At 44.9% G+C, this 19,225-nt stretch overlaps 1 protein-coding gene across 1 annotated transcript in view; it reads left to right on the top strand.

Annotated features, from left to right (window-relative positions):
- FANCA (FA complementation group A) overlaps positions 1-19,225 on the top strand; it is a 701,003-nt gene that overhangs the window by 42,869 nt on the left and 638,909 nt on the right. The window contains exon 4 of the mRNA XM_069217268.1: positions 11,217-11,359. Within this exon, the coding sequence (XP_069073369.1) occupies positions 11,217-11,359 (143 nt within the window). The remainder of the gene's footprint in view (positions 1-11,216; positions 11,360-19,225) is intronic.

The raw sequence follows: 19,225 nt of genomic DNA, 5'->3' as shown, positions 1-19,225 counted from the left end.
TATACACTTCACCCGGGAAGCCATCTGGGCCTGGAGCCTTCCCCCCCTCCTTACTACCCCTCAAGACAGCTATAATTTCACCTGAAGTGATAGGTCTATTCAACCAGCGCTGCTGCTCTAGGGATAAAGAAGGGACAGTATCTTTCTCCAACCAAATTTGAGCGGCCGATTCCATAACCGTTATTTCCTCAGTATAGAGTTGGGAAAAGAATTGCAAAAAGGCCCTATTGATATTTCCACACTCACTAGTTCTCTGTCCTTGCAATACCTCGACTTCCTTAATGCAGTTCCTCTCTTGATCCCTTTTAACTTTCCACGCCAGAAGTTTCACTGGACTCTCCCCATATTCAGAGTGCGCCAGCTTACTTGCCTCCCAACGCTTTGCAACCCTTGCTTGCAAAAGGGCTTCCAATTGCTGATTGAGAGCATCCAACCTCTGCTGCCCTACCTGCTTCTCCTCTTCCTCCGTACTCTCCCATAGCTGCTTTCTACAACCCCTCATCTCTGTTTCCAGATGCTCTAATTCATCTCTATATTGCTTATTCTTATAGCAGGCAATATTTATAAGTATCCCTTGAAGCACTGCCTTATAGGCGTCCCACACCACATGAAATGCGGCAGTACCTAAATTCACTTTTAAAAAACTCCTCAGTCTCTACACGTAACTTAACTCCCACTTCTTCATCAAGCAATAAAGTATGATCTAACGTCCACCTACTCACCTCCCTCTCTTTTAGTAGATTAATTTTAAGTACTACCGCTCAATGATCTGATAAATGAGGGGGAAGATATTTTCTACCGCATCATGCCATGCTCGATCGACCAAAAAGTAATCAATATGCGAAGAAGAATGGCTGTATTTCTTGTTATTATATGAAAAAACCTGCTGAGGGCCTGCTCTATCCCTCCACCAATTATCCAGTGCCCTTTCCTTCATCATCCTTCTCAGAAACTGCTGGGTCTCCGAGTTAAGTGTCGATCTACTTTTGGTTGATCTGTGCAGCTTATTGTCTAGAATTATATTGAAATCTCTTGCCATTAACACTGGCTCAGAAAAATCCAAAAGCTGACAAAACAACTTCTTGAGAGGCTCGATATCATCATTATATCCTACCATTGTGATGGTCCTGCCCAGTAGACTTACTTTAATTATTATCCATTTACCTGTATTATCTGTATTGACCTTTAATATTACTGCATCACACTGATGCTTAAACAATATTGCAACCCCTCAAGTGTTAAAGTCCTGTTCAGTACATACACATAAGCGGACCCAATTCTGACTTCTAAACAGAGCTTTACATTCATTCCTGGTTAAATGTGTTTCTTGCAATATCAGAACCTGGGCGGAAGAATCCCTCAAATACTGTAAAATCCTGTCTCTTCTACCGCTTACCCTCAATCCATTTACATTCCAACGACAACATTTAACATTTGAAGTCTTTGATTACAGCTAATAGCTTTAGCTGCCTCCTTCTTGTACATCCCTTACAGTTTGTCTAAAATACTGAGGTGTAGAGGACTTTCTTCTGCCCCCCTTCCCTCCCTTGGAGTACCCTCCCTTCATATGGATCTATGACCCAATTTAGAAGCACCAATTGGTCATCCCTTAGCGGGCACAAGTTATGTTTCAATACCTCCATCTTTAATGGTCTCCAGCAACTCCATCCACTGTTTTCACCTCTCTTATATTATACATTTTATTATTATGCATGATCCTAAGAGTCGCCGGGAATCTCATCTGAACTACAGCACCCTGTTTCCTGAAATCCTCCATCTGCTTCCCCAGCTCCCACTGCCTGTTTATGGTAACGCTGGACAAATCAGACCTAACCTCAAAAGTAAAATTATCTCCTATTAATGTTTTCTGTCTAAGTGCCGAAGTCAGGATTTTCTCTTTCAACGAATATGTCTGAAAAATTTTCAGAATCCGCCGAGGCTTAAGACTATTTGCCCTTCTCTTAATGGGGTCCCTATGGATCCTCTGTATGTCCCTTGCTATTTCTTCCAGAGTCTCTTCCAATGAAAGGAGACCTTAAAGAGAGAACTCAGAAACATTTTTAAATTCTTGCCTTCCACACCTTCCGGAATATTCAACACCCTCAAATTATTCCTCCTAGAGTTATTTTCCAACTGTTCCAGCTTGTTCTGCAAGGACTGCGCATTTTCCTTTAATATCTAGTTTCTCTTTTATGGTCTCTGATTTCATCTTTCATTTCTTCCACCGCCTCCTCTAATGTTTGTGTTCTTAACACCAAAAGGTCAAGTTTTTTTTTCCAAGGCTCCACAAGCCTCCCTTATTTCCCCTTGATTGTTCGCCGAAATGGTGAAGCCACTTTTAATATCTTTAGACCGTGCCGAAAGCGCTTCCTCAATAAGGGAAACTGGGCTACTACCTGCTAAATCTGTGCCAGAAATTGAGGTTTTGGGGGGGAAGGGGGGAAATTAATGCCCCGCTTCATAATAGCGTCATGGCTGAGGAAGTTTCAGATTCAGGGACTTTCACTTCACTCCCCATACTCTCTCCAACTTTTTCCTGACGGACCAAGGACCCATAGGGTACCATCAAAGGCGCAAATCATAAGGATGGCTCTCTCCTTGACCGCCTCCATCTCCCTCCATCTCCATGCCTAACGTCTCAGAAACACTACCATTCATCCCTGCTTCCATAGTAGCCAAATTAGCTGGAGACTTAACTTTAAAGAAAGCTTTTACTGAGGGGGTCAACTTGGAGCTCGCAGTTTTTTTTCCTGGTTTTTATTTTTTGGGGGGCTTTAATCCAGCCTTTTTGCTTATTTCCCCACTTCCAAGTTTAGCGCAAGGCAGACTTTGCCTATCCGGAGGGTTATGGCGCCTCATAGAACCCAACTTGGGGTATACGAAACCCAACTGAGAGTCTCCACACCCAGTATCTCCTACCTTGCCCAGGAGCGCTCCTTTACCGGGCAGAGGAAAAATAACGGTATTTCCAGCACACCACCTTCCTCCCAGGTTCGAAGTCGAAGCTCTTCCACCTTCGATCGGCAGCTTGACAGCAACAGTGATGTCTCTGCCGGTCTTACCCCTGAAGGAAAGCCGGGACGTGAGTTGTCTGGCGCGGCCAAGCTCCGACCTCACCCTAAACCAAAATAGCCTGGGGTAGCCGTCAAGAACTCATCTGACGGCCTCACAAAGGTCCAAAAAACGCTCCTATTCATGGGAGCCGAAGATTCTCCGAGGAAGCCAAAAACGCTGTGTCCGAGTGCCGGCGCCCGCCGGGGAAGACCGGTGAGTGCTTCAGCGCGCTGCCAGATGCGCAGCCGCCATGTTTTCCAGGTCAAAATTCCCAAAACATGTATTTGTTTTGTATCTTTATCTTTCTTTTACATTGTTGTAGAAATCCTTGATCACTAAGTGAATATTACACATTATTCATAGTGGGTTATATATGTAAGTAAATACTATGTTGATGCAGTTTTTTATTCAGAAGTACTTTCTCACCTCTTGGTTGCAGAGTTAAGAATTGTGTAGTATGTCCAACATATTTTGGGGTGTAGCCCCCACAGTATAATAAAATTGCCTCTGCAATGGTTCTTATGCTCTCCATCTTAAATATCAGCTTTGAGTAACTTCTACGAAAGTCTGGCATTTGAAGGCTTAGTCAGAAGATGTCGTCCAGTGATTCCTCGCCAGTCATGCTCCTTACACTGTCTCTGTGGGGTTTTCCATGTTCTGTCAAATAAACTAAAGGGTAGATAAAATGCCTAAAACTGAGGATTTTCTTCCCTTTCAAATTCATGTTAAAATCCATCTATGGTCAATTCTGCAAGGATTAAGTTCCCAAGGTATACCTCGATTTTTTTTGTAGTTGGACAGCTTCTCCAAATCTATAAGACAGTAGGATTCTCTTACTTCATGTTTTAACAATACCTTTCGTGTGGTCCTGTTCATTTTATATAGGTCATTTAAAGCGAAGAGTTCTTGTTTGGCCAAATCATTCTTTATAAGATGTTCTGTTAGTGCCACTTTAGTGAGTGGATTTAGTAAATAATGTGACTAATTACTTTTGAACATAAGTCCAAATTCAAGTCTTAGTTGACAATGGGGTGTGGAGTTCCATAGAGAGAAAAACTTCCTAATACCGTTCAGGGGTACCTAGTTTGCTTATTAGGTCTGTAGACCTGCACATAGTGCCATCCATAGACGCTGGAACTATTTTGATATTTGCAGTTGTGAGAGTTGGACCGACTGCCCTGCCACCATATTTCAGAGCAATTATTCTTACTGAGCTCGTGGTCACTGATGCCTACTGGTGCATATATGAAACTGGCTCTCCATATACTGTACTAAAATGAGGTATAGAGTGCACAGAGTCCAGTGGATCCCCAGAGGCTTAAGTAGATAATACTAATGCTCTCTTTTGTGGTAGTGTGGTTGAGCAGTTCGGCTTATCATACGGTGGTGCTAAGCATTTGTTATACAGGCACGCAGTCAAGAAATGAGGCACACACTCAATGACTAACTCTAGGCCAATGTTTTGATATATCAAATATATACTGTGTTACTTTATTTCTAGAACCAAAGGGATCTTTGTTGCAGGTAAGTACTGTTTCAAGAAAGTATCACTTTCATGTATCAAATGCACTTTGTTTAGAATTCACAGGTAAAACAGTTTAGAGGTTAGTCATAGTTTTCTGTTTCAAAAGTGGACACCATGCATTCCTCATAGAAAGCAATGCAGTCCTAGGGGAGGAAAAGTAACAATACAATTCACAAGTAACTACTTGACATACGATCCCAGTCTTCGGGAGTTAGGGTGTTCACCAAAGTTTAGGTTGACACCAAGGGTGCACCACCAGCAACGCAGGGCCGGCTGGGTGCAGAGGTCTAAGTTGGTTTTGGGGCCCAGTGGAATCATATGGAGACTGGGACGCTTAGAAAAAAGCAGCTAACAGGTAAGTACCCGCAACTTCAGGGCATAGACATCCTACAGGACGGAGGTTGTGAAGCGCCTCCATCCAGAGCAGACTTTGTTCCTGACGCCAGAGAGCACAAAAGCTCTCCCCCATGGGGGGTCAGAAACGTGTCTGTTAGTGGCAGGCCGGCACAGACCAGTCAGCCCTATACTGGAGGGTTGGGTGAAATACAGGAGGCATCTCTAAGATGCCCTTTGTGGACATTTTTCAGTTCATCCACTACTGGCATCAGTGTGGGTTTATTGTGCAGAGAAGTTTGATACCAAACTTCCCAGTCTTCAGTGAAGCCATTATGTAGCTGTGGAGTTTGTAATGACAACTCCCAGCCAATGTACTCATTATGGCCTCACTGCACATACAATGTCTAAGAATGGACTTCGACATCTTAGGGGTATATTGCTCATACAGTCATGCCCTCACGTGTGGTATAGTGCACTTTGCCTCAGGGCTGTAAGGCCTGCTAGAGGGGTTACTTACCTTTTCCATAGGCAGTGGTTTGTGGGCATGGCACCCTGAGAGGAGTGCCATGTTGACTTTTACCTTTTTCTCCCCACCAGCATGCACAATCTGCAATGGCAGTGTGCATGTGTTTGGTGAGGGGTCCCTTGGGGTGGCACGATACATACTGTGTAGCCCTTAGTGACCCTCTGTGGTAACAAGGCCCTTGGTACCACTGCCACCTTTTTACAAAGAACTTAGCTGTGTGCCAGGGCTGTGCCAACTGTGCCAACAATGGCACCTTTTATAGGGAAAGAACAGAGGTGCTGGGGCCTGGTTAGCAGGATCCCAGCACACAGTCAAGTTAGCGTCAAATATCAGTCAAAAAGTAGGGTGGTACTGCAACAAGGGGACATTTTTGTACAGTGCTGGTGCAATGGGTGGATATCTCACCCTAGTTTATTATGCATTGCAACACCTAAGTATGTGTAATTTGACACCAGATCAACTTTGTTGTGGCCTATAAACCATGGATATTTGGAGTTCTTACCTCTGAATGACATAACCTTTGTTTTTCTGATGTTAATCACAAAATTGTTGTCCACATTAAAGGTGTGCAGTCTGGGCAATTGTGCTTGTAGGCCAATCTTTGTTGTTGATGGAATCATAAGGTCATTGGCATGTGCAAGAGATGGAATTTTTTTGTTTGCAAGTTTAGGAGAGTCCCCTCTTCCCTGCTGTAAACTGCTGCTAGGTCTGAGATGTATAGGCTAAACAGTAGTAAAGCCAGGAGACATCCTTGTTGTAATCTGTTGAAGGTAGTACTTTTGGGTATTAGTCATTTGCCATCCGATAGCTTCACCCTTCCCTAAGTGTTGCTGTGGAGTTTGATGAGGATCTTTAGCAAACCTTTGCCTAACCCTCATGCATCCAATTTTAGGCCCAAAGCATAATAGTCAATAAAGTAAGCAAAGAAATTGATCCACTTATTCTGACAATTTTTTGGGACCAAGATGGACAGTGCCACAGTGCTATTATGTTGTCTACAGTGGAGCATTTTCGTAAGAAATCTGTCTGAGGGAGGGTCAGTGGCGTAGCGTGGGTTGTCAGCACCCGGGGCAAGGCAAGTAATTTGCGCCCCCTAACCCATGGATTTTAGCACTCGCGAGTGCGAGCGCCCCCCCCCAGATGTTGCGCCCGGTGCGGCCGGCCCCCCCCTGCACCCCCCACGCTACGCCACTGGGAAGGGTCATTTTTTAACTCTCCTAATTTTTGCAGATGAGCCAGCACATGCTTTGCACATATTTTCCCATCTGCGTCCAGTAATGCAATCGGGGGAAACTCACTGGTCTCTTCTTAATACTGGCTATATGATTGATGCTTCCATGGTTTTATATATATATGTGTGTATATGTATACATATGTGTGTATGTAAACTTGTGTATGTATACATGTGCACATAAATGTATATGTTTGTATATATGTGTGTGTGTGTGTGTGTGTGTGTGTATATATATATATATACACATACATACATATATAACCTGGTGGCTGTTGCCACAAGGTAGTTATAGATAGGACCTAGTTTCTATAGAAAAAGCATTTTTTGTTTTGCTATTAACTTTGGCACAGTTTGAATCCTCACGAAATTTTCAAAATGTATATTTTGCTAAGTTCAGATCCTGTCTTAAAGTTTCAGGGCGATCTGCCAAGTGGGGGCCGAGAAAAGGGGAGGGTCCTAAAACACATTTTTCCATAGGACCTATAGATTCGCAGCCTGAACCACTAAATGGAATTACACCAAATTTGGCACCAAGGTAGATTCTGTTGTGCTGATCACGTTTTTTGTGATTTGGTGTAAATCCATTCAATAATTTTGTAGTAATTTAAGGCCAAAAAATATAGATATATAGGGACGTCCTCTGCTGACCCACTGCGGTTCCACACGCCACAAGAAGAATCTGATTGGCTGGCTGCAACCTGACAGAAAAGTTGCGGCCACCGTTTTGTTTGTCGCATCAGCTCGGGGTTGGGAAAAGAAGAGGAAAAATAACACATAAGGGGTCAGGATACAAGTGTCCCGAACTCATAAGACAAATAGAAGGTTAGGGAGCTCTTGTGGGCAAAAATTGCCCAATTATTATGATTTTTTTTTTTTGTCTGATTCGTGGATCCGCAGATCCATGGTTGGATCCACTTATCCCAGATTCGCAAATCCAGAGAAAAATTGGAGAAAAAAAAAACACCCACTGTTTCCAAACTCATGCTTGGGTTTGGATGCATGTAGGAGGGTTAGCTGCCAGGGCTGGCCATGGGCAAGGCCCTGTGGCCAAACCCCGCCATGCACAGCCAAAGGCTGTGTGCGCCATTTATATTAATGTCTGTGCATGTTAAAAAAAAAAACATAGAAATTCACTGAAAAAAACAAACAAAGGTTACAGGGAGGTTTTAGTTAGGTTCTGAATTTACTCTCACAAAATATTAAAAATTCAGCAGTTATAGTTCAAGTTCTTTCAAGTAACTAGAACTCGCACCCTGAGGTAACAGGACCTTGCGCTTTCGCCATGCGCAGCTAATTACTCCACATTGTATGTCACTGATGACTCCTCCTATGGCATCTTCGCTATTATCACTGCAACATTTGCAATAAAATTCTTGATCAGAAAACTGTGCATGGTTAGGGCACGAGTTATAGTTACCTTAGGGCACCAGTTATAGTTATTTGAAATAAATCTAACTAGAACTGCTGAATTTCTAAGGTTTTGTGCAAGTAAATTCAGAACCTAACTATAACGTCTCTGTAACCTTAGGTTTTTTCAGTGAATTTCTATGGTTTTTTTTTAACGTAAAGTAATTTTAATAACTATTTGTAATTCTAGCTCTCGCTGCAATTTGCCTTCAGCCCTGCGCAGGGGGGGTTGGTCGCAAGGCCTGGCCTTGCAGCCAGGACTTGCAGCCAAGCCCTTACAGCCACCCAATCCATTGACACTCATGGCCTTTGGCCATGTGCAGTGCAGATTGGCCTTGGGGCCTTTCTCTGTCAGTGACTATGTGAGTGGGTGCATGAGTGCCTGAGTGGGTGTGTGAGTGGGCGCCGGAGTCTCTGAGTACATGTGTGGGTGAATAAATTAGTGTATGAATGAGTCTGTGTTTTTGTCCCAAATATTTCCATAGTTGTGAATATTTTGCGAATAATTTGTGGAAATTCATGACTTTTCATTAATATTGCGTACCGTGGTGCAAAATTATATTTTGCCCCTAAAACACACCTTTATCACAACCCTGGGGTGAGCCTACCTTCACCCTGACCCCTTATGCCACTTTCAATTCGAATTTGTACCCCCGGGGACCGTGTCTCGTGAAATAAAATGGCAGTCGCAACTTTCTAGTCAGGTTGAGGTCAGCCAATTGCAACGCTTCTTTTCTTGTGTATTTGTGAGAATTTTCATGAATTATTCGCAGCCACAGAGATAAAGGTCTTCGTACCCTAGTTTTATCCAGTGGAGTTTGAGCGTCACACAGGCAGTGATACTACATCTCAAAGGGCAATGATACTTCTATTCTTGGAAACAATAGTGGGCATCATACGCTGTCAGTACTACTGCGAGGTTTCAACAGAGGCTTCATTTTGTGCTAAATGCAATGTATCCTCAAAGGGGACACAATGCATATGATCTTTGCATTCCACATGTAACTATAAAAAATGCACACTTTATATTTTCTTTGTTTCTCTTAATCTTTCTCTCCCTTTTCCTCTTCCTCCGATGTCTCTTGTTTTCTTTTTCTCTCGCTCTTTGAGTTTTGGGGGACTGAACAGATTTAACTTTAATGAGAGGGGAAATAGAGATTTTCCCACGTGGTTGAAATAAAAAAGAGGGAGTCCCTGCACTACAAAACAGCAGCCAAGAGTATCAACAATACCTGGCAAGTGTCAGTATCAGGCCTTTCTTAATGGTAGGAGTATGATTGTGTTGTTCTCTCCATCAAGCAGAGCCTTGTTTTCTTCTGATGAAGCTACAGAAGTGTGGAGTAATCTGAGTGCACCCGAAGATGTTGAGGGCAGTGGGTGGGGGAAAGAGGGCGAGAAAGTGAGGTAACGGAGGAGGAGGTAAGGACTGAATGGGACAGCTGTTGACAAAGTGTAAGGAATATGTTTGTTGTGGCACCGAGATCATAGTGCAGGGGTTCCTGTGTGGAATTAATTTTTATCAAGGAAGAATAACTGTGGTTTGGAATTGATTTCAGAACTGAGAACTGTGAGTGAGAGAAACAGGGTTCTTTTTTAGGGTCGTGCACGCACTGGTGCATATGTCTAGTTTTTGAGACACTTTTGTATACAAAAAGGGCTTGGCGCCAACCCACTGCTTACCATTTGTTCACTTCATGTCACTCTTTTTTTTTTTACCAGCCTACATAACTAGTCAGTACCTGTGAAACGCCATTTCCGATCATTGCTGAGGAGCACGGACCAAGCACAGATTAATTCAAGTTAATTAGTGCCTGTCCGCTTTTCCTGACGTGATTGAGGTACTATTTCTTCCCCCCTCCAGCCCTCACCTGCTTCTCCCTTCATAGCGCCTATGCTGGTTATTTTTTCTTCTTTTGTATTGTTGCTGCTATCTTGATATGGGGTGTATATATACATTTAGCAAGTTTGTGAGACCAACAGGTGGAGATATGCTGCTAAATTATTTTCACAGCTGGCCCGGAAAATCTGCTTTTTTTTGTTTTTTTTTTATGCGATTTTCGAAAGGTAATCTTTAGGTGTAGAAGGCTAAACACCACTCTTTTGTGTAGTTCTGCCCTAAAATGATTTCAGTCTCTGGATGCAATGATGCTTGTTTTGTGTGACATGCCAAGGCGCAGGAAGGGCCCGGAGGTTATTCACATTCACTTTTTTAAGATTTGGGACAATTAATGGATTTGCCCAGAATCACAGGATGTTGCGGCGATGCCAAGACTCGAACCTAGTTGTCCAGTTCCAAAGTCACAGCCCTGGCCGTTACTTCACATCCTCATCTCACTTAATCTAATTTGCCTAAAAAATTAACGTGGTCTTGTGTAATATAACTGGTGCTCGAGTAAAGCGCTCTGGCACCTTATGTAGTGTTAGCGCTATTTAACGAAAAAAACTTGAAATTAAGTATTTGAGTGAAGCAATGCAATTCTGTCATAAAAAGAACAGTGGTTGTTTATATAGGCATGGCTAATTTAGACTTGTTCTACCCCTTGGTAGCTGCTCTGCTTTTTAATACTATTATCTCAGAACTATTGGAAAGGGATCCTAGTTTTATAACTTTCAAAAATCATAACATGCTATTCCGGCCATACAAAATGTTTAAGAATACCGTGCATTACATGCCATTCTAAACATTATACAGTCCCAGGCATATTTCTGATTTGTTAGGTCTCGCCTAGAATTCAAATCATGTTGCCCTCTATGCATTGCTACTCTCCTGTGCCACAGTGAGGTTTCTGTTGGATTTCCCTAAAGTGCACGGTTATTTGTTTGGCATAGCACCAAAATACCATCTTAACCTCGCAGGTAATGCTTTGAGGAACTGATGCTGGGTTAAAAAGTACAAAGTCAAATCAAACCAGATGGAAAGTGATAGAGTCTTAGAATAACACCCGGTGCCCAGTGAGCCATTGAATGGGTAGGGTGTGTAACCTAATACCTTTGGAAGTGATGTGAATCGGGTGTTCCGATGTCGGGTGTGTTGATCGCCATTCCTGTGTCCATCAAAGTGCGTATCCTCGCCGCTCTCCGTAGGACTAGTTTCTTTACTCCCAGTGACTCCCCTTCCTTGTGTTTCTTTCCAGACTCCGTTCTGCAAGGCCAAGCCTCTCACCTGGGGTTACCCATCGGGATCCTCTCTGCCCGGATTGCCGCTGCTCGGTTTGACCAGATATGCCGGACTCCAGTGGACTGCCCTCCTTCTGCCGCACTGAACCCAGAGCAGAAAGTAAGTGACGGGTACAGCTGCAGTAGGTTCAAAGTGTAAAAGAAAAGAGGTTCTAAGAAGGCAGGTATTCAGCGAAGTCCTTCTCTAAGCAAATCAATTGACTGCTTAGTTCTTCTATGATCTAGTCTCCTCTGCCACAGTAAGCCTCGTATGGAGTAATCCGGGGAATGACATTGGAAACAATTCCCTTTCAAGCACCAATCGCTGAAGTGCTACAGAAGAAATAGTTACGTGGGACCAGAACACACTCAAATGCGAGTGGGGTCTAGTTCAGCCACCCTTCCTTGTCTAGAATGCAGCTTCAAACCTTTATGGGCATGGCCGCGTCTGTGTGACACGAGGACCAGAAACGAGGTTTTGGCATCGTAGTCTTGGCGCTTTTATTTTATCATTCTTCTCCATTTTTACCGCACACGCCACTCCCACTGAAAAATACGGAATTGCTACACGTTAGTGATGTCTGTGACTCCCCAGCAGAGGGCGACATAGGCAGGTGTGTCATGTGTTTGGAAGCTCATCAGGTGGATACTGTGCTTTTTTCAAATCTCTTTGGACTTGACAAGCAGTAGTTAATTTTTTGTGCTGATAGATGTTATCGGGCGAAAGACGGCACAGATGTGTTTAAAGACAACGTGATTGTCTGGCCAGGGCTGTTGCGGCCGAGGGGCTTTAAGGGTTTAGGTAGAGTTGGATGACTCAAGCTAAAATTACAGTTGAATTTTGCTCCCCAGTGACTCACCAACAACTGTGTGTCTGCGTGTACACGTGGTTCCTTTCAACACTGATGAGCGACTTACTATTTGGAACCCGAGGATCTCTAGACAAAACGTGGCTGGAAGCTAAGCACCATATCTAAGGTAGATAAAAGATAAAAATGGTGAACATTTTTCACGTCTCTCCACTTATTTTTGACTTCCCTATTTTAGACAGCCATGCTACAGTTGTGTGAGTCTGAACTAAAATGCAAAATGGCCGCCGTCATATGGCATCACAGTGGCCACTGTGAGATCACAAAGCCCCCATGGGACATCACAGCCCTCCACTGGAACACTGCCCCCGGAAAACTCTCGGACACTTTATAGTTCTACTTCAAATGGGGCAGCCAGAGCAGGTGTAAACTTGGGAATCTGGAGTATTTTCTTCAAAATGGTAATTATTGTTAAACCAATATTTCCCTACATTAACCTGCACTGTAATTTCTGACGTGCTAGCCTTAATTATTTGAGTGTATTACCCCCCATTCGTATTCTGTGACTTTTTTGTTGTTGTAATTTTTAATCAAGCGTCACCGTTGGTCAGCCGATTTTTACCAGTAAGTGTTCTCCGGAGTTTTCAGCTCGTGAAGCCATCTGTATTCCTTGTATTTTATTTAACGTGGTTTGCTTATTTCTTTGCCAGCAGTGGACTTGTGGGCCGCATCTGTTTCTTTTTTAGCTCAGTTTCGAAGCACATCCTTAAACACTCCTCTTGGTATTTTTGTGAGAGTTGAGAAAGGGGAAGGGGCACCATTTAAAGACAGGTGGGTGCCGCTGGACTGTTCCCAAAGTGTATACTTCTCTTCACGTTGACACTCCACGAGCTCCTGTTTTCCTAAAGTACGTGAGTGTTTTTTTACTCATTACTTTTTTATCACGTCCACAACATGTCTGAAGTGAAGCCTACTAAATCTCAGGCATGCCTTTGCTGGGGAGGTAAGCTGATGAATGCTTCACTGATACACTTCTTGAGACCTCCCTATGTTTACATCAATGGACTTAAAGGGCACCTACTGCTTCTTATTGGTTGGCTTTATTATTACTTACATTTGCTTGCTTCTTATTGGCCATCTGCTGTAGGCTTCCTTCTTCTTTGTGTGTTTGTCACTTCCCTAGAGTATCGACGCATTACTTCTGTCCTTTCACTGCTCAGTTTTTTAGGCACTACCTTTTTGTGTTTAAACACTCTACACAAATGTATCTTTTTCAGGTGTCTCCCTTGTGTGCTTCTCCCTGTAGGAACTTGTCTATGTATATACTATCTCCAAGTAAGAGATAGTGTGCACAGAGTTCAAGGGTTCCCCTTAGAGTTTGATAGTGGCAAAATTAGATAATACTAATGCTCTATTTTGTGGTAGTGTGGTCGAGCAGTAGGCTTATCAGAGGGTAGTGTTAAGCATTTGTTGTACACACACAGGCAATACATAAGGAACACACACTCAAATACTTAACTGCAGCCCAATAGGTTTTATATAGAAAAATACATTTTCTTAATTTAATTTAGAACCACAAGATTCAAAATTTGAGGTAAGCACATAAAATGCAAGGTACTTCACACAGGTAAGTATAGAACTTTAAACCGCATTACACACAGTTTTAGTTGAAATGGCAAATAGCTATTTTAAAAGTGGGCACAGTGCAAAAATCAACAGTTCCTGGGGGAGGTAAGTTTGGTTAGTTTTTGCAGGTAAGTAAAGCACTTACACAGTCAGTTTCCTGGGCATAGGCAGCCAACTGTTGAGGGTTCAAGGCAACCCCAAAGCCGCTGCACCAGCAACACAGGGCCGGTCAGGTGGTGAGGTCAAAGGAGGCCCAAAACACATAGGTGCCTATGAAGAACAGGGGTGCTCCGGTCCTAGTCTGCTTGCAGGTAAGTCCTCGGGGAGCAGACCGGGGGGGGGGGGTTTGTAGAGCACTGGGGGACACACACACAAGCCCACAAAACACACCCTCAGCGACACAGGGTCAGCCTGGTGCAGTAGGCAAAGCAGGCTTCGGGTTTGCTATTGAAAACAATGGAGGGACCCGGTGGTCACTTAGGCGATGCATGCAGGGCACAAGGGGGCTTCTCGGGCCAGCCATCGACTTGGCTAGGATGAGGGCTGCCTGCTGGTCACTCCTGCACTGGTAGGTGGTTCCTTTCGGTCCTGGGGGCTCCAGGTGCAGTGCTTGGTCCAGGCGTCAGGTTCCTTTGTTACCAGGCAGGGGGAGCCTCTGGATCCTCTCTGCTGGCGTCGCTGTGGGGGTGCAGGGAGGTCGACTCAGGGTGTCCACGTTGTTGGAGTTTCTTGGGAGTCCTCTCTGCGGTGTTGGTTTCTCCAAACTTGAGCCGGGGGCGTCGGGTGCAGAGTGTGAAGACTCACACTTCTTGCGGGAAGTGGAGTCTCCTTGAAAGTTGCTTTAAAGTTGCAAAGTTGTTGCATTTTCTGAACAGTGCCGCTGTTCTCAGGAGTTTATTTGGTCCTTTAGGTGCAGGGAAGTCCTCTGAGTCCTCAGAGGTCGCTGGTCCTGTCGGATGCGTCGCTGTGCAATTTCTTTGAGTCTGGAGACAGACCGGTAGGGCTGGGGCCAAGTCAGTTGGTGTCTCCGTCGTCTCTGCGGGGATTTCAGGTCAGCAGTCCTTCTTCTTGTTGTAGGTTGCAGGAATTTCATTTCCTGGGTTCAGGGTCGCCCCTAAATACTAAATTTAGGGGTGTGTTTAGGTCTGGGGGGCAGTAGCCAATGGCTACTGTCCTTGAGGGTGGCTACACCCTCTTTGTGCCTCCTCCCTGAGAGGAGGGGGGCATATCCCTATTCCTATTGGGGGAATCCTCCAAACTCAATATGGAGGATTTCTAAAGGTAGGGGTCACCTCAGCTCAGGGCACCTTAGGGGCTGTCCTGACTGGTAGGTGACTCCTCCTTGTTTTTCTCCATATCTACTCTGGACTTGCTGCCAAAAGTGAGGGCTGTGTCCCGGGGGCGGGCATCTCCACTAGCTGGTGTGCCCTGGGGCATTGTAACACGAAGCATGAGCCTTTGAGGCTCACTGCTAGGTGTTACAGTTCGTGCAGGGGGGAGGTGTTAAGCACCTCCACCCAGTGCAGGCTTTGTTTCTGGCCTCAGAGAGCACAAGGGCTCTCACCCCAGGGGGTCAGAAACTCATCTCAGTGGCAGGCTGGCACAGACCAGTCAATCCTGCACTGAAGGTTTGGGTAAAATACAGGCGGCATCTTCTAAGATGCCCTCTGTGTGCATTTCGTAATAAAGCCAACACTAGCATCAGTGTGGGTTTATTATTCTGAGAAGTTTGATACCAAACTTCCCAGTATTCAGTGTAGCCATTATATAGCTGTGGAGTTCGTTTTGACAAACTCCCAGACCATATACTTAATATTGGCCACACTGCACTTACAATGTCTAAGAATAGACTTAGACACTGTAGGGGCATATTGCTCATGCAGCTATGCTCTCACTTGTGGTATAGTGCACCCTACCTTAGGGCTGTAAGGCCTGCTAGAGGGGTGACTTACCTATGCCACAGGCAGTATTTTGTGTGCATGGCATCCTGAGGGGGATGCCATGTCGACTTTGCTTTTTTCTCCCCACCAACACACACAATCTGCAATGGCAGTATGTATGTGTTAGGTGAGGGGTCCTTTAGGGTGGCACAACACATGCAGCAGCCCTTAGAGACCTACCCTTGTCACAGGGCCCTTGGTACCACTGGTACCTTTTACAAGGACTTTTCTGTGTACGAGGGGTGTGTCAATTGTGGAAACAATGGTACATTGTTAGTGAAAGAACACTGGTGCTGGGGCCTGGTTAGCAGGGTTCCAGCACACTTCTCAGTCAAGCCGCATCAATATCAGGCAAAAAGTGGGGGTTAACGGCAACAGGGAGCCATTTTCCTACACTCCCCTTCTGTGTTCTTCCCCTATTTGTGTTGCTTTGCCCCCCCCACCCTCTTTCCCATTGTCCGCTGTGTTGTCTTTTGATCTGCCCTCCCTCCTGCTGTCTTTCGTGTTGTTCCCCCTCCATTCTCAGACACGTTGCCTTTTGCTGTTGTCTGCCACTTTTCCTTTTGTCCCCATGCTCCCTCTCGTTGTCCACTGTGTTGCCTTGATTCCAGTCTCCCTCTCATTTGTCTGTTGTGCTGCCAGCCCTAGTCGTGGCCTAATGTGTCTTTTTAACACCTTTCTACCATGCTGTACAACACGGCTAAGCAGCATTGCCAAAGCCAATACCTTACACTGGTACACCCTCTTTGATTTATCAATGCTTGTTTTATCAATCACTAGACCTGAGGTCTGTTGACCCACCTGTATAAAGTTATAATTTTATGTCTAGTCTCAGAACCTTGCACCACGTAATGCATACATTGTGTGTGAGTGAACCAGAGTAATGGAGACCATTGGAATCCATTCAGGATGCCCCTGGCCTGACCTAGCACACGATGGATGGTGAGGACTCTGCTCCTAGACAATGGCAGTATATTGCCTGCATTCGTGTTGCTGGTGGGAGGAAACCCAGGCACTGAAGTAAAGTGGTTGAAGATTGGGCTACCTTTCTATGAGGCCTTTACTCAGCAAGTATATGGTGATAGCGTCTTCATGCTGTCATTTGGCAGATGGTAGGGGTGAAGATTTCAACTGCAGAATCAGTTGTGAAAGGTGAGGAAGTTTCTAGGGAAGGCCTGCACTTTTGTCTATCCCACATTTTTTCTTCAGGAGGACCTGATGGCAGCCAGGTGCACAAACCTTTTACCTCTTTGTGTCTCTGGTGGCTGTTTCTTAAGTGCAGCTTGAAGAGGACACTTGAAAGAAGAACCTACGCAGATCTGTTGTATAGTTTGAGACAGTAGATCCACATCACCTGTCTAACAGTTGCGTATAAAAGTTGGCCCCACACCACCCCAGTTCTTCATGACCAAGGAAGGAAGGGTTCCCAGAGTACTTAAAGGACTGCTGTACAACAGGACTGCCTCAAAGGTATTCTCCCAAAGGCTAGGTGACATCGCCTGAAGGCTGAGCTTTGTACTGGAGAAGTTGTTGATTTATCCTGAAGCACAGAGACGCCTACCTGCCTACTTACAGAGGGAAGGAGTTTCCTGATGCTGAAAGAGAGTATGTCTTGTAGGAGTGAGACCCAGCAAGTCCAAGTTAGATATGTGATTTCCCAAAAAAGCAGAATGCTCAAAAGCGATCTTGGTGGACCATTATACCTCAAGCCTGAGACCTCTCATCTCGGTTCTGGGTGACACCATTGCGCTGTGCTTCTCATTTGCCTATCTGGGGCCCCTACTGCGTAATTGCCAAAGGCCCAGAAGGTGGCTGCAACTACATGATTGCCACTAGCCTAGATGAATCCTGCTACTAGATTGCTTTCAGCCTCGACAAGGGCTTTAACTATCCGATTGCCGCTGGCTTTGGCTTGGACGTGGGATGCAAGTGCACAATTGCCATTAGCTTGGATGCGAGCTGCACCTACATGATTGTCTGCAGTCTGGATAAGGGCTGCAAATAATGCGATTGCCGTCAAATTGGAAGAGGGCTGCAATAGTCTGCTTCACATTAGCCAAGGCGGAGCTACACCCATCTGCGGTTCATTCAGGCCTGCAACCTCCAAGACTGCCACAATATGACCCTTGGGTTATATTTGCTTAGGCCCAGGTAGTGCTGCATCTCCACACCAGATGAAGACTGGCGCTACTTGGCCCTTGCCTGCTACTGCATAGGAGGAACAAGATGAAAGGTAAAGTGAGCACATTTGATTGTGGGCACATAAATTGGACATTAGCTTGATCACACTACTCCTGATTTCACGGATGGGAGGGAACCAGGAGTTCGGGTAGAACATTTTGGAGGGATTTATAGAGGAAGTGGTGAGGGTGTAGCACCTTCAAGGCGATTGCTCTCAAGTACGCTACTCCATAGCCCACCCCACATTACCCTGAAAGAGGTCCTACCTTGCCTCATCTGGAAATATCTATAAATAGAGAAAGCAAAAGTGTCTGGCTTTTAAATGCTTTGTCGTAGAACCTCATTTCAATGAGGGATCCAGCAGTATGAAATTTATTCTTGACTGTTGCATAATAATATCTTCAAGGTTATGTTATGTGTATTTGTAAAGCGCAGTATCACCTGCAAGGATTTCATGGTGCTGAGCAGGTGTGTGCGCGCGCCAAGGCCTGCCTATGATAGGTTTGTTAATTGAAAAACCAGATAATCAGCTTCTTGCAGAATTCAAGAAGAGAGGAGTAGACTGTGATGTGGAGTGGTAGGCCGTTCCAAGCTTCAGGAGCATTGTAAGAGTTCCTGTCATCCTGATCTGCTTCTGTATATGCGTGGGATGTGTGTGAGTAGGAGTCCTGCGGAGCAGATATGTCTAGGTGGTTGGTGGAAGGAGATGCAACTGTTCAGGTGTGGGGGTCCAAGTTATGTAGTGCTTTGAACGTGTGTGTGTGAGGAGTTTGAAATAAGCACGTTTGTGTATCAGGAGCCAGTGGAGTTCCAGGAGGTGTGGTGTGATGAGAGTTCTGTGTGGGAGGTTGAGGGTGAATTTGCCTGCTGAGTTCTGGATGATATGTAGTATTCTAGTGAGTTGCTTGGTCATCCTGACCTAGGGGGTGTTCTTGTAATCCAACTTTCTGGTGACTAGGTAGTGTTGCTAGGGAGCCATTTGAAGATCTTCCCCAGCATCTTCAGCGTGTAGAAGCAGGATACAGTGATGGTGTCAACTTGTGCGGAGATATCACGTTCGCTGTTGATTATTCTTATGTTCCTTGAGTGGGTGCTGGATGTGGGTCTGAGTTGGGCCGGCCACCAGTTGGAGTCACATGGTGAGTTGTTTTTGCAGAAGATCAGTACTTCTGTCTTGTCAGTGTTCAGCTTGAGACAGTTGGCTTTAGCGACTTTGGTTATGCAGGCGGTGAACTTGTTTCCAGTATTGGGGGTCTTGTCCGAGAGGAAGAGTATGAGTTGCATCTCGTCTGCATAGGAGAGGATTTTGATGTTGGGTGCGCTAATGACCAGAGGGATCATGTATGTGGACTTGCAATAGAAGATGGTTTAAAAATTCTTCCACCCTATGCATGATTGAATTCTGGTTTCAAAGAGTTTGCACAGTTTTGC

This window comes from Pleurodeles waltl, chromosome 12 (genome assembly GCF_031143425.1).
Source record: "Pleurodeles waltl isolate 20211129_DDA chromosome 12, aPleWal1.hap1.20221129, whole genome shotgun sequence".
NCBI lineage: Eukaryota > Metazoa > Chordata > Amphibia > Caudata > Salamandridae > Pleurodeles > Pleurodeles waltl.
Note: the sequence above shows the minus strand (reverse complement) of the source record. Positions and strands in the feature narration are given on the sequence as shown.